This window comes from Aspergillus lucknowensis, assembly GCF_044049455.1.
Source record: "Aspergillus lucknowensis strain CBS 449.75 chromosome Unknown BJX67scaffold_21, whole genome shotgun sequence".
Classification (NCBI taxonomy): domain Eukaryota; kingdom Fungi; phylum Ascomycota; class Eurotiomycetes; order Eurotiales; family Aspergillaceae; genus Aspergillus; species Aspergillus lucknowensis.
In genome coordinates, this window is record NW_027263565.1 from 102,157 (window position 1) to 116,726 (window position 14,570).

At 52.3% G+C, this 14,570-nt stretch overlaps 3 protein-coding genes across 3 annotated transcripts; 2 read left to right on the forward strand and 1 right to left on the reverse strand.

The window, feature by feature from the left end:
* Positions 1-7,699: 7,699 nt before the first annotated feature.
* Positions 7,700-10,871, reverse strand: BJX67DRAFT_372169 (cytochrome P450; the record flags this gene model as incomplete). The annotated part of the gene is made up of 9 exons (XM_071031211.1): positions 7,700-7,774; positions 7,819-8,152; positions 8,263-8,502; positions 8,548-9,094; positions 9,158-9,203; positions 9,686-9,954; positions 10,017-10,382; positions 10,440-10,587; positions 10,644-10,871. The coding sequence occupies 9 exons, from the start codon at positions 10,869-10,871 to the stop codon at positions 7,700-7,702; spliced, it is 2,253 nt and encodes a 750-aa protein (XP_070885971.1).
* Positions 10,872-11,043: 172 nt separating this feature from the next.
* On the forward strand, positions 11,044-12,197 carry BJX67DRAFT_110328 (uncharacterized protein). The gene has a single exon (XM_071024312.1). It carries the CDS (start codon positions 11,215-11,217, stop codon positions 12,043-12,045), a length of 831 nt encoding a protein of 276 aa, XP_070885972.1. The 5' UTR covers positions 11,044-11,214; the 3' UTR covers positions 12,046-12,197.
* An 8-nt stretch (positions 12,198-12,205) lies between these two features.
* On the forward strand, positions 12,206-14,518 carry BJX67DRAFT_353650 (ABC1 kinase family protein). Its single transcript, XM_071029135.1, has 2 exons — positions 12,206-13,140; positions 13,197-14,518. Exons 1-2 carry the CDS (start codon positions 12,350-12,352, stop codon positions 14,389-14,391), a joined length of 1,986 nt encoding a protein of 661 aa, XP_070885973.1. The 5' UTR covers positions 12,206-12,349; the 3' UTR covers positions 14,392-14,518.
* The last annotated feature ends 52 nt before the right edge of the window (positions 14,519-14,570 follow it).

The window sequence follows — 14,570 nt, forward strand, 5'->3', positions numbered from 1 at the left end:
CGTAAGCTTTTCGGTGAAGAAGCTCTGAGCATATCAGGTTCGCCCATGCAGCTCGACAAAGATTTCAGCTTTTCATTTTCCTCTTTGTTCTGGACCTTCCGCCATGGCTCCCCCACGTAATGCATGTAGCCCCAAAGCCACCCGTGTCAAGCTTCCGGAAAGTTGGTTGCTTCTCTCAAGCCTCGTCGAGGTTGCGGTGACTATCCCCCACCATCCAAAATCCCTCTGTTCATCCAAACGGAGTTTCGCGGCAGGCTCCTCTTCAAGAGCGTTGTCTTGATCTTAACGCGGTATTTTCTTCGAGCCAATCCGACTCAAGTCTTCAGCCCTCCAGTCAAGCTCCTCTTTCATCATAGTCACAATCTCATCCAGGAGCCTCCGAGCATCCACAGCCAGTGACACGAAGAATCAACTGAGAGACTCAAAGTCTGTAAATCGCTCTGCTTAGCTGACGGCAAGAAACCGAAAACATAGAATTCCCCGTCCAAGGAAATGAAAAACACAATTATATCAGGATTTTTGTCGCCATCTCCAATCTGAATTCAGCCCATTCAGACTATATTCACAAAAAGTATACAACTGTTCCACGTTGCAAAGCATGCAGCCATCCCACATCTGCACCTCAAACAAGAAAGAATCCTCCACACATGCCTCTTTGATGCATTCACGTTCGGCCTCGACTTGCTTGGTTGCACATAACAGAACAAGAAAAGCAAAAGTCTCCACGCATGCACCTTGCTCGGAGGAAATTCAAGAAGATCGCCTGGCGCCAACCCACTCGTATTCTTCCTTCCCCAATGGTTGCCTCTGCGTCGGTTGAGGAGAGAGACCACCACACTGATTCCAAGCTTCATCACGCAGAAGGCTTGACCGACCGTCCAGGCCAAACGGTTGGACAACGAACTCGCCAAGGTTAATTCTCCACACTCTTGATGGAGTTCAAGATTTCTTCTGGCCTTCGCTTCTCGCGTGTCGATGGCAACACCAAACCAGGTTAGTTCCTCACTCTCGTCGTTTCAAGCATTTGTGTCTGCCTCTGGCGCTGAGATCGTGGAGTGATGTTTCCTGCGATCCACGGCTTCACCCGCTTTGGGCTTGGGGCTCCGAGGGTTTGCCATCAAAGAAAACCACGCACCCGCCTGCATCTTCCGCCTCTCGCCCCATCAACGGGAGGCCAACCCGCTCAATGACCCCAGGTTTCGGTGAGCGCGTGGAGGCATCCCTCCGGCAGTCATCCCTCGTTCGGGTGTCATTTACATCTCATTCCCGCGGCCACGTTGCCAGACATGCAGGGACACAGCTTGTTGAATAGCGCTGAGCCAGAATCGAGATCTGCATGGTCGATGCAAACAACCACCAAAGAGAGCCAGCAAAATTCGCGGTCGGGTTGGTGTGGAAATAGGATATCTTACCGAGAATGATTCCTTTGCGTGCCGATGACACACACCGAAGTGACCTCGAAGCGAGCTGGAAAAATATCGCGGGTGGTCCGAGTGAGGCTGCTATCCCTTTCTCGGCATGAGGAACTCCAGGCTTGCCCGCTGGAGAGCATATTCCCCTCTCACCCTCCAGCAAGGCGCTTTGCGCGGCTGACTGTTCCTTTCAAAACCAGCCACCTCTGCGGAAATTAAACCTGTCTCCTCTCATGTTCTCCGTGTGCCCATGAAGGCACAGTGACAGCGTGGACTCGAGAGGGCGCTTCCAGTTCTCCCTCTCCAGACGGATTCATTCTCCCTGAGCTTGAAAGAAAGATCATTTATCATTGCTCCCATGGTGTTGAGCTCAGAAGTAACGATGCCGCCATGCACATCCTGGAATCCCCGTGCGTGCTGGCCCCCGCAAAGTTTTGCGATCACTTTTCTGGTGTCGTGCAAGGACTTCTTGCAGCGAACTTTACCCAGTGAGGCAAGAATTAAAGTACCAGCACGTCAGCCAAGAATTTTTCGAGCTATCACAGAAGAGAGTCCTCAAAGAAAGAGGTGTCCGAGGACGGACCCTCACAGGGCTGAGAGCTTCTTTTCCTTAATTTTTTTGGCCTTTGATATTGGCATGCTCAATTTGTGAAAACAAAAAAAGATCATTGGACACCAGTCAACCTCTCGGCGTATCACCAAGTTTCTCACGCCGAATGGTGCCTCAGGAAGTGGACAGTGGAGAAGAAAGACAAGCTTGGTGTCTTATCGTCCAGACAGTCCTCCAGCCACGACTCTGGAACCAAAGAATGCAGCCCACTCGAACCGTAGACTTGCTCGAGCCTCCGATCAAACCGCAGAATTTGTTGGGAGAACACACAAACTCGGGACAGGCTGGGCAAGACAAGAGATAACGTCTGCCTGAAACAGGCCATTTGATGTTTCACCCCCAATCTTCCTGGGGTGAGGTTCAGATGCCTTTCTTGGTCGGGGATTTATCCTGTAACTGTCGATCTTCGAAAAGGACATGAGACAATCCAGACCAGCAGCGTGCCGCGCAACTGTCCTGAGGTTGAAGAACACCACTTGATTGTGCCGCGGGATCACAATAATGCTTTAGTTATATCGCGCACAACGCCAAAAGTGAGGCCATCGCCTTCCCTCTTCAGTTCGTGGAGGGAGGCCTTCGGTGACTGGAGTCACTCGACTGCCGGTCCATCGTTGAAAAGGGACCAATCGCGGGTGAAATCGCCGATTTCGCAGCTCTCTGAGTGGCCGCCCAGTGGCCACCAGCACCACCGAAAACAAGGGCCCATTCTTCCCTCCAGAGGAGCCGCCAGCTCAGGAACCAGGGCTCATGTCTGCACCGAATCCGTCTGATCCGCTCTCGACGTTTTCCAGAAAGCATCGTGGGTCCAGGAGCATTCCCACCGCATCCCAATTCGAAGAGTCAATTTCGTGAGCATTTGCTCACTCATACTCCCTTGGACTATTCCCAAGTCCAATCAAGAGCCCTTTAAGTTGATGCTCAAACCATCATGAAGGATGAGTTTGTCGGATGTCGGCATGGCGCTCGTCGGATCAGGCCAAATTCAAACCGACGTCATAATCACGAGGTCCGTCGGTCGCCACGAGAAACTCGTTGGAGGGTCGTGCGAGGTATGGCGACCGAGTTTCTTCATGCGTGCTCGCGTAATTCTCGCGAGAACCCGACCCCTGCGAGTAAGCGATTTTACGAATTCTATAGCGTGCGCGGTGGAGGAATTGTGATGGCGACGACAGCACGACGAGGAACCCGCTGCTCGTTGATCAAAGAAGCGAAATTTCCGAACGCCCGATTTAGTTGGTGGCTGGGCTGGCCTCGGATCAAGCTTGTTCGAGCACTGGCTGGCTTGACAAAATCTCGAATAATACGGGTATTTTACTTGAGGAGAGCTTCAAGTTCAGGATGAGGGGGCACGGGGAAACAAGAGTATGGGGTTGATTTTCGTCCAGGATTCGAATCAATTCCCCTGATTGACAGACGAGGCATTCGTTATCAAGATACGGGGTCTTGGTATTCATCGAACACTGAACTCTCACTTGTTGAATAGCGATCGCTCCTTTCAAGGTCTCATCTCGACTATTGAGCTTTGGTCTGGTCTTGGCTTCTTGTGCTTCAAGGCGTGAAATCCAATTTTACCAAAATGCTCGGCTAGGGCGTACCATTCTGTACGACAACGTTTGTTCTTACCAGACACGCCAAGCTCGTCAGTGCTATGCGCACTCACTACCACCCCAATTACGACCACACGCTTTCCCCAAAGCAGACACCTGGACGGAAATTAAGTAAGAAGAACAGCAAATTAATCACGATAATGGATGATGCAGGTGACGGCGCCTCTCCTCACTCGTCAGAGGCACTCCCCACTTCTCCGGAGACGATCGCCCGTGCCAAGCTGTCGCATCGATGATCTTGGTGAGGGATTTTCTGCTTGCCCAGCCAGCTCAATTGAATCGCCTGGGAAATCTGAAGGTGATTTGGCACTGCTTCGACCCTCACGAATCAGAGGCACACTGGCTTCACCCGATTCAATGGGCTGATTCTGTGCCTTCTCAGCGGAAGACGTCGTTCCTTCGCACAACTGCCAAGGGCCAAGCAGTCGCACAGCTGCGACTTGTCTGTCGATCGATGGGCAGCTTCAATCGGTTGAGGCACAAAATCGATGCCTCTCTTTGGAGATCATGATTCGTGACCTCGTGCGTGAAGGAATCGGGCTTCCACCCCCACGGCGCGACGACTCCCCGGTTCTGATCCCTTTCTACGCTCCGACTCCAATCAAATCCCTCCATGGGAGCGAAGACCTCCCAAAGGAGTGAAAGCTGGAGGCAGCTGGGACGGACGGGTCCTCGACGACAAGGCGCGGCCAGAAACAACTAACGCATTGAATTATTATCCGTGACTCCTCCGCAGCTCAACCCCTGCGAAAGGAGGCCATTCTGTTCATCCGGGTGAGATCGCAAGTCTCGCTTTTCGGACTCGCTTCGGCGCGGTCGCGACGAACGTCGCGTTCGGAGAGCAGACTGGGGAAAGTGCTTGCACGTCCCTCGACCGAAACAAACTGAAGAGGATAACCACCGCGAGGAAAATTAGAGACCAGCTTGACAGTGACTACCAATGAGGATCTTCCTCCGTGCGCGACTTCGGCAGCGCCTCACTTCTTCAGAGTTGCGTCGTTATCTTCCCCAAAGGAGACTTAACTCCCGGACAGATCGGACATTATTCCCTCCTCCGCGGCCCAGAACAGCGAGATTGATGAGAGCAGGAATCATAATAATTATGCCCAGCCGATTGCCGCACCATCCGACGAACCCTCCCGAGGCTTGGTGGCTCAATCCCAACCTGTCAGTCGCGGTTTTTTCCCGAAAAGTGAGATCGCACACACACAAAAAAAAAAAGCCTCAACCGGAGTGATGTGTGGTAGGCTCGGTCGTAATTCGAAAACTCTCGGGTCTCCCGGAGCAGGTGCCATCGAAATCGTCGGCCACTCGGGAACAACGGGAGTCGGCACGGTTCTGCGCCGTCGACCTTCGAATCTTCCAGGGGCAACGTCGCAACGTTGATGGCGGGTAAGTATCCATGGTTGAGAAGAAGTCTCCTCGCCAAAGAACTTTCTGCGATCCAAAGCCGGAGATCCTTTGGGTGGAAGACTTTTCTGGAAGCAAAATGGAGGCCGGGGCCAGGGAACGCATGCGGAATTCATGCAGTTTAATGCGCGATACCAGATTAGGTCTAGTCAAGCACTGGAACACTCGAGAGAACAGTGCATTCACGTTTGACACCCAATTTCGACAAGAATATGTTTCTGATTGCCTGAACTCAGTGACGTCGTAGTCATGTCAAAGAAAAGCCTCTACGAGGTCCGAAGCTTCCTGGATAGGCCTTTAGTTCCAACGGGAGTAGCACCGTAATCCCCAGGCCGCGTTTGCCACACGCCCATCCTTCAAGTGTGTTACGCAGAGCATGAATGCCAAGTGATCACCTCCATGGATGCTAGACGAGAACGGAGTCCAACCTCCGCGATCTAACCTTTACCCGGCCGGAAACTCCGGGTCCGGAGGCGTTAAATTGACACCCAGAAGAGTCAACGCATCACCAGGCGCAGCAGGATATTGTACTGAAAACTTCTTCTGATCTAACCTTCTTCGAAGGCAGCGGGGCGTGGACGTCTTTCGTGTCCGGCCACCGTCCCAGACCGTACTACTTGAAGACGACGGGTGTAATAGGCAACGGCCGGCCAAGCCTCCATCCAGAGAGCGATGTCCTACTCCCCGAGGTGTACCCGTACCATTGCCAAGAGGATGGGCAGGCTGTGCAGATCTCCCTTGCTCCCGAAGTATATTTCATGCACGGTTTGAGCGAAGTTTCGTCCGCGCCCCGCGTGACGTTGCCTCGCCAGCTCTCAGATTGGTGACGACAGCGGACAGCGGTATGGGGAAGGAGGGATGACTCGAAGCAGGAATGAGACGAGTATAGGTCTCGGAATCGTGAATCACAGCCCTTTAGGGGTGAAGAAGGGTCTAGCGTTGCGTCGTGAGTGATTTCCTGAGTGTGCCGTGTTATGCAGGTCGGGCTTGGCCTTGGTCGTTCTGTCGTGGGTCGCAGTCGACAAAGGGAACGACGACGCAGCATCGAATCGCCAGCACAGATTCAACCTGAGCCTGAAACCTCTCTGGTCCTGGATCTTTCCTTCAGCGTGAGCCCCAACTTCCAAGCCCAGAGTTAACTTGGCTAGGCATTCTCTGAGTCGGGACAAGTTGTCGATCATATCTTGGGCTCCGATCGATCAGGGAAGGCCAAGAATCTGGGCAGAGTTCGGGGGCGAGAAAATAAGCGTCTTCAATATTCCTGAAAGAAGAAAGTAGGACTCGCGTCCACGGGTGCGCCAAGCAATTGCGATGGACGAGCGAGAGCAAGGCGGATCTTGGCATCCAGGTGCCTTCCAGGTTGAACTGTCAGAAAATGATCCTCCGTCACCAGAAGACACGGTAACATGATTGTCACAGCCCACAGGTACTCCCTCTTGGCGTGCAAAAACACCGCACCCTCTTGTTTTTTAAACTGTGTTGTGGTCTGACCTGCTCTGGATACCGTCCGATCCAATGGCTAATTCTGTTCACCCCTTTCGGCAACTGGGCATTTGATGACACAAAGTCAAATTATATTGCAACATCTTCTTCAGGGCGAATTCTCGCCAAGAACCCCTGCCGTGCATTCCTCCCTTCCTTGAGAGGGGGTCTTCCATACAGATCCCAGCAGCACCCTGACGCTGTTTGTTTATTTTCTTGTCCGCATTGTGGAATTATCCTCTTGGCACCAGCACCCTGACGTGCAATGTCCGGAGTAGCAATCGCGAAACCAATCCTCATGCCAATATTGATGCCTACGGGATTCTAAAAATGAAGATGCACAGCCCGCATTCACCGTAGCCCCTGGAGAATCGAGAGACTTGAGTCCGGAGAGACAGACAGACCCCTCAGCCCCTCCCCGAATCATGAATCTATAGTGCACCTCCGGAGGCAGAAGCATTAAACAATACCCGAAAATAGACTCCGCATGCGCGCCCACAAGTCAACTATGGACTTTACAAGTTACGGAGCCCCGATGGGTGACTTGGCCGGGGGATCGACGGCATTAGTGAGCACTGGCGCAGGGTCGGCATTCCCCTTTCCAAATCATCGGCTTGGCGTGCAAAAGGGGAAAATGGGACTTGTTGTGCGTCTGCAAGTGGTCCTGTATGAGTTTGCCCGTGGCCGTTTGAGGTGGTATTGCTGACGAACTTATCATCGTCGTGGGTGATTTACATAAAGGTGTGTGCTAATCTGTTGATATGATAGGATGATTCAGGGGATCTTGAACGATGAGATCTCCTGGCAATTGTTCAGGAGCAGCGACGACGATCGCGGGGAAATTGGGAGTTGGATGATGGAATGCAGTCGGATTGACGATCGAGATCGGTGGACGAGGTAACTGTAGCGAGGTTTCGAGACCTGAAACCCTATACCCTACAGTACAATCTTGCCAGAGTTGAACATGTGCCCCATTGTATGAACAAAATTTGGGAGAAGCCCCTCGAAGCCTGGAGACTCAGCCCAGTTCAGGCCAACAAGGATATCTCTCATACTTCGCAGCTACTGGTAGGAGATATTTGCTTTTAAGGTCCAATCTGCTCACCCAGCTTCTTGTCACGCATAACGGGGTGCTTTGCTCCCACGGACGAAGACTTATCTCCCTACGCAAGCAGAGTTCACTGCTTCGCTTCATACATCCGCAAATTCACACCCATCCCAGGCGTCCCAACAATTTCAGCTTTATGGAACTGCTTCCCCCAACGCCAACGTACTCGATCCGCTGATAGCGCTGCACAATCCGCACAATCGTGTACCCCATCTCGGCAAGAGCAAAATTCTGTCCGATGCAGATGCGTGGGCCGCCATTAATGGGGATGTAGCGCCACGGTCCTGGGGACCAATGCCCCCAGCGCCCGGGGGAGAACACGTTGGGGTCTGCGAATGTATCAGAGACAGGAGGGTGCAAATCTGGCCGGCGCTGCATGGCGTATGTCGAGTAGGAGACGGAGTCTCCCTTCAGGACTGTAATAGGAAGGTCACCGTTTGGACCGCCCCCGCTAGGTAGGGTTGTATCACGCAGGGCAAACCGAATATTGTATGGTACAGCTGAGTAGAGGCGGAGGCATGTTCTTTAGGTCCTCATATTTTGGGGCGTTCGTTGGCCCTACCTTGTCAAACCTCAGCTCTAAGGTGCGCATAGATCTCAGGGTAGCGAGAAAGCTCGTAGAAGGCCCAGGACAGGGTTGCAGCAGTGGTGTCACGGCCAGCTAGGAGGGCAGAGACCACTTGGTCGCGAATAGTCTTGGGGTCGCGAGTGTAGTTTGCAAGGGCATGAAGAAACGTGAAGGACTTTCGTGAATGCTTCTCTAAGTCATGCGCCTGGAGGCTCAAAGTGTTATGAACAAACGGCCAGACAAAGTCATTGATGACCTTGAGCCGTCTGTAGTATTCGCGGCGCGGATAAAGACGCTGGGCTGGGCTGAGTTTGTTAGCACCAGTATCATGTCAACTCAAGGAAACGTACCCCATCATGGTCAGTATTGTCTGGATGCGCTGAACATCGGAGAAAGCCACCGCGAAATCTGCTTGTGGGTTTTCCAGGTTACTGATGTCCCTCCCAAGCAAAAACTCAGTGATCGCGTCAAGGGTCATCCGGTAGAATAGGTCTATGACATTTGTTGGTTCGCCAGAGGGACTGTGTAAGCTCAGCATTATCTGGACTTTGCGTTCGAATATCTCGAGATCACTTATCCGATCTTTGATAAACATAGGGCGGATCAAGTTGCGGCCGCCCTGCCACTCCTTGCCATCCGTCGTGAAGATACCACCCCCAAGAAAAGGCATCCATAGATCGTGGAAGAGCTTGCCTTTGCCATACTGCGCAAAGTTTCCGGTCAACATGGCCTTGAAGTGCTCCGGCTCGCGGGTTTGGAAGACCCTGAACCCGCCAAATAGGTTGTTCTCCACGCAATTCGGCGATGCCAGAGTGCCATACTCGAAGCTCTTGTTGAAGAATTCGTAGAGGCGGTGCTCATTTTGCGCTTTGATCATAAAGAAGAAGAAGCGAGTGGCTTTATCAATGCCTTAGCTCGGGTACATTCAGGGTACAATCTAAAGCAAGGCTGTCCAGATACCTGAGATTATATCGTTGGGAATTGATGGCGCGTGTACCCCGCCTTTCTGATATACTCGACCGTTATAGACAAAGACCCTGGCTTGCCTAACGAATATCAAGAATATAATAAGGCCGGTCGGTACGAGGACCGGAGCCAGAAGAACCAGGGACCAGAACCTGATATCCATGTTCTCGGTTGAATTTGCAACTCCGTTCTCTTGCTTTCGACTCGAGGTTCCCCTCGTTTAAGAGTGACGGATGAGGCAAAGCGGAGTCGCTTCTCCTGAGTCAAGGTGGAAGGGAAATTCTCAGCCCTCATCAATGGTTGGGTAAACAGCCTGAGAACTGTTTTATGGCCATGCGGAGAACCCTGCAAGGCGACCAAGACTCCTCGGCTAGAGCTCGTTTCACTTCAAACGGTCTCGTCGTTGCTTGTGCTCGATGCGAAGCCTGTGGACCTACGGGTAATCCACGAAACATGTTCAACCCGTCGATATCCGGATCTGGTACGATTCATGGCTGTTTAAAATGTGATGCTATAGCCCACAGAGCACGGAACAAGCATGCCCGGTCTCTGTTTCTCAATAGTAAATTTCGCCCTCCAGCCAGTACAGTGCCCCGGAAGCAGCACTGCGGGGTCCATTTTTAGAAGGCCTTTGATACTACTCTCCATTTGCATCGTATCACTAGTGGCCAGATGGAATCCACCGACGACTGCATGGAGAGGGACAGTTCGGCCAGCAAGCTCTAGTGCATACTGTGTACAGTTGACTACTCCTGCATGGCTACAGCCAGTCAGCATGACAATTCCTTTGTCTTGGACAGTTAGTCATCGGCACATAAATCTATATCATAGGTGGAAGATATATCAAGTTTACCTTTGACATTGCACATGATAAACCGTTCATCAACAATAGCTTCATCAGAAGTCCATTCGTTATCACTCTTGTCAAACCGCAACCCATTCTTCAGACCTGTTTCATAAGACGTGCGCCGGGGAATCTCTCCAGAAATAAGGAAAAAATCATCAAGAACAGTATGGGCATCATCGTGTTTCTGGACAACCGCGCCGGCTGCCTCGATTTCTTCGAATGAAGGATCTGCCTGGAGGGAGATTATATTCTCACCGATAGCAAAACCCCGAAAGTCGGGCCGATTTGGGTGCAAGTCAGCTACCAGAGCTTCGGAGAGGCCGTTTGCTTTCTTAGCCTGGTTAATCATTCGAATCGCCCGAAGAAGACCGCCTGTATTCGCTTCCGTTAGCTATCAGAGTCTTGACGTGCACAAAGGAAGGAACTGACCTGAATGGTCTCGATGCCAGTGGGATAGTTGAACGAGCTCCACGGAGGAGAGGTCCGGTCGCATCCGTCGAACGTTCCTCTCCCACGCGTCCTCTTCCGGCCCTGCATCAAAAAGAATCGCATGTTTCCTATCCCCCTTGGTGGCAGTCTTGCACTGATGAGCAAGATGACCATGAGCACAGGCATCGATCTGAGTATGCGTACCAGGAGTATTGACAAGCCATGAGCCGAGCAGCAGATGTCCTCCATTTGAAGCTCTCGATCCGCATCTCCTCTGTTCTTCAAGTGATGAGGTGAACCCATGGCTAGGTGGCCCATTAGGCCGGAGACCCGGACGGTATCAGGGGCAATGGTTGACATGGGGTCCAACTCATTGTCGATGATTATCTGTGCCTCCAGCGAGTCAATTTCAACGAGATTCGGGCGCTCCATTTTGGGAATTTGTTGTTGGGTTTTCTCGGTGCGCAGAGATTCGGGAAGAAAGGTGGAAGGTGGGGGGAAAACCTCAAGAGAGGACAGGTGAGATGGGGACCGGACTCACGCGTATGGAGTGCATGCATCATCATATAATCAGAACCGATACAGGTTGTGCATTATTGAGCCTTGTAAAACTTTACAAGAGGCCAAGAAGTAATCTTCTAGGGTTGTTTCATCTTCTTCGAAGTGGGTTTGTCTTGCGGGCTGAGGACATGAGGGGGATATATAACCGTCTCTAACTCCCTTGGAGTCTAACAGATAGGACTGCAAGCCCTGGGGCAAGGAGGAAATCCTCGTCATGGACCAGTGTGAAAGATCTGGACCTGCGATCTGCAAATATCTCCCTCAAGACTGCTCTCGAACCCTCATCGACCTCGGCGTCTTCCTCCTGATCCAGACTTCAAGCCTGCGGGGAATGTCAGTGTCGATCCTCCACAGGGTTTCCTTCCCTTTCTTTCTTTCTTTCTTCACCTTCCCTCTTCTCCTAAGTCTTGAGCCTCTTTGCATTGCCTCCCTCCGCCTCGATTCTCGCTTTTATCCCTCTGAGATGCGCATCGTTGCCCTCCTCTCCCTGCTGTTGCTCGCTCTCCCTCTCGCATCTGCTAAATTCAGCCCCCTCTGCATCAAAGTCGTCACAGCACTGACCGCGCGACCAAATGACCTCTTTGAGAAGTTTCAGCGCGAGGTCTGCGATCGAGGATGCCAGCCGACGGTGCCTCACTGGGACCTCTGGACGCGCAATAACACATTCGTCCCCGCCGTTCGCAGCGTGATGCGGCAGCTAAATGCCCCGAAGCAGGAGGAAGCGATGCTGAAACTCGGTGATGAGGTGGCGGACATAATCAAGCAAAGGTGTGGGCCGAAACTCCAGGGCCGCGATATCTGCGCCGATTCTCACGTCTTGGCTGCGTTTGGGAACTGCTTCAAGAAGAACTTTGTCAAGGGTGCGGTGGCGAACTTACCGGCCCTGCTCCCGATGGCCTCGGAAGCCGTATGCCGCAAGCAACTGGAGTATCTGCAGTCTAACGAGCTCTGGGAGGAGATAATTCCGAACAATATGAGGGATTACGCCAAGGTGTGCAAGCAGTTGACGTGGGAGCCGGTGATGGGGGAGATGTATACCTTCTAGAGGGGGTTTATGACAATGATGACGAAGTACACTAACGAAACACTGTAAAATTTCCTTAGAGACAGCCTGGATGGAATCATTCATCTCAGTCGAAGCTCTCTGCTGACTATTTTCTTTGGCGCTGATGACGGGAGTTAAGGCGTGGATGTCCGAATCCCGGAATCAGCCTCAGGTCTCCGAACTTCTCTCTTCTCTCGACTCTTCTTCTCTCATCTCTCATCGCGTCTTTGTCGTTCTTCTATCGTAGTATTGATCGATAGCACAATGAAACATCGCTCGCACGCGCCTTGACTTTTGCTCTCCGATGGCGTCTGCTACACTTTGCCAGGCCCTGCGCCCAAGCTCCACTCTCCGGAGCATCATCTCCCCACGTCCTCGTGTCCACCCTCAACCGTCCTCTCTCCCCTCCGCTCGGCGGCTTCGTCGATATGTACACTCTAGCGAGTTCCAACCATTCGTACCTCCGTCTCCGAGCTCCTTGGGGAAGCCCACACCCGCGAAGACCTACCCTCGAGCCCGCAAGTGGTTCCGTCGCCTCTTCTATCTGTCGTTGACTACGGGCGTCATCTATGTTCTCGATACCCAATTCTACGCGTCGTCCATAACTCGGACCACTCGGACGTTTGCCCTCGGCGTACTTGTCGCCGTGGATTACAAAGTGAACTTCCGCCCTAACCCTCCGCTTGCCGACTCTATCGCAGATGTCCATGCTCGAAACGCTGAGCGGTTGTCGAGTCTCCTGCGACAAAATGGCGGGCTCTATCTGAAGATCGGCCAGGCGATCGCGATGCAGTCAGTTATACTTCCACCAGAGTTCCAGAGGATGTTCGCCCGCATGTTCGATGACGCCCCGCAAAATGATTGGAAAGACGTAGAGAAGGTCATTCGGGAGGACTTTGGTAAATCTGTGGAAGATGTCTTCGGCGTCTCCTTTGGTGGTGACCCGACAAAAGGAGTCATGGAGCGCACGGCTAGAGCAAGCGCCAGTGTCGCCCAGGTTCATTGGGCACGCTTGGCTGATGGCAGAGAGGTTGCTATCAAGGTTCAGAAACGAGAGATTGCGCGGCAGATAAAATGGGATCTTTGGGCCTTCAAGTATGTCTCTCTGTATGCTACTTTAATCTCTCTCCAGACGCTAACAAACTCGTCAGGGTCGTGACCTGGGTCTACAGCCGCGTTTTCGATATCCCCTTTTACGGTCTTGTCCCCTACGTTAGCGAGCGCCTGTTCCTGGAGACCGACTTCGAAAATGAAGCAGATAACTCTGAACAAATGGCTAAATTTGTCGCGGGAGAGTCTCGCCTACGCGACCGCGTATATATTCCAAAGATATATCGAGAACTCAGCTCCAAACGGGTTATGACGGCTGAGTGGGTGGAGGGGGTGAGACTCTGGGACAAAGAGTCCATTACTCGCCCATGGCGAGGAGGCTGGCGGCAAGGCAGCCCAGGCTGCGGTGGAACTCCGCTGGACTACCTGCAACCAAAGAAGTCACCAGCAGCGCAATACAGGATCAAGCCGGAGCGAGACTACTGGCGCGGGAAGAATGGTCGCGGCGGCTTAGGCCTATCGCTAAAGGAGGTCATGACAACCATGGTAGAATTATTCTCCGCGCAGATGTTCCTTTGGGGATTGGTACATTGCGATCCGCATCCAGGTAACATCTTCATCCGCCGAAAGCCTTCTGGCCACTCGGAGCTCGTCCTCATCGATCACGGTCTTTACATTCACATGGAGCCCGAATTCCGACACCAGTACGCAAAGTTTTGGAAAGCCCTCCTAACCTTCGATAACGACACGCTTGGCGACATTGTCAAAACATGGGGTGTCAACAATGCCGACTTATTTGCCTCTGCAACCCTTATGAAACCGTACCGCGGCGGCAACCTCTCCACTCAGCAGCATATTGAGAAACTTAGCAAATCCGAGCGTGCCCGGCGCCACTATGATATGCAACAGGCCAGCCGGAAAGCCATCCGCGAGATTCTGGGGGACGAAACAAAATGGCCCCGCCAGCTTATCTTCATCGGCCGCAATCTGCGAATTGTTCAGGGGAATAACCAGTTCCTTGGCTCACCTGTCAACCGCGTGAAGATAACGGGTATGTGGGCATCGCGTGCACTCGTGGAGTCTCCTGATCTCCCCTTCAGCGAGAAGGTCCGGAACTTCGGTCACCACTTGCTCTTCCGTGTGGTCCTCTTTTCAAGTGACCTGTTCTTCTATTTTACCAAGGTGCGGCAGTTTCTGCACCTTGGAGGTGGCATGGAGGATGATCTCGAGGCGCAGATGCAGTCGGTGGCAAAGGATATGGGAGTGGAATTAAACCATAGTGTTTTCGAGGGGTGATCCAACTCACATGTAGCCTTCCATCTCTTCTATAGACCCTGTACATTATTCATGAAAATTAGATATGAACGAGAGAAACCCAATGAGGGGATGGGCAAACTTTATTATTTGTGGTGACAATCTGAATTTTCAAACCACCTGATATGGGATATAAATCGAGTTAATTTGGCTTGGTAAAT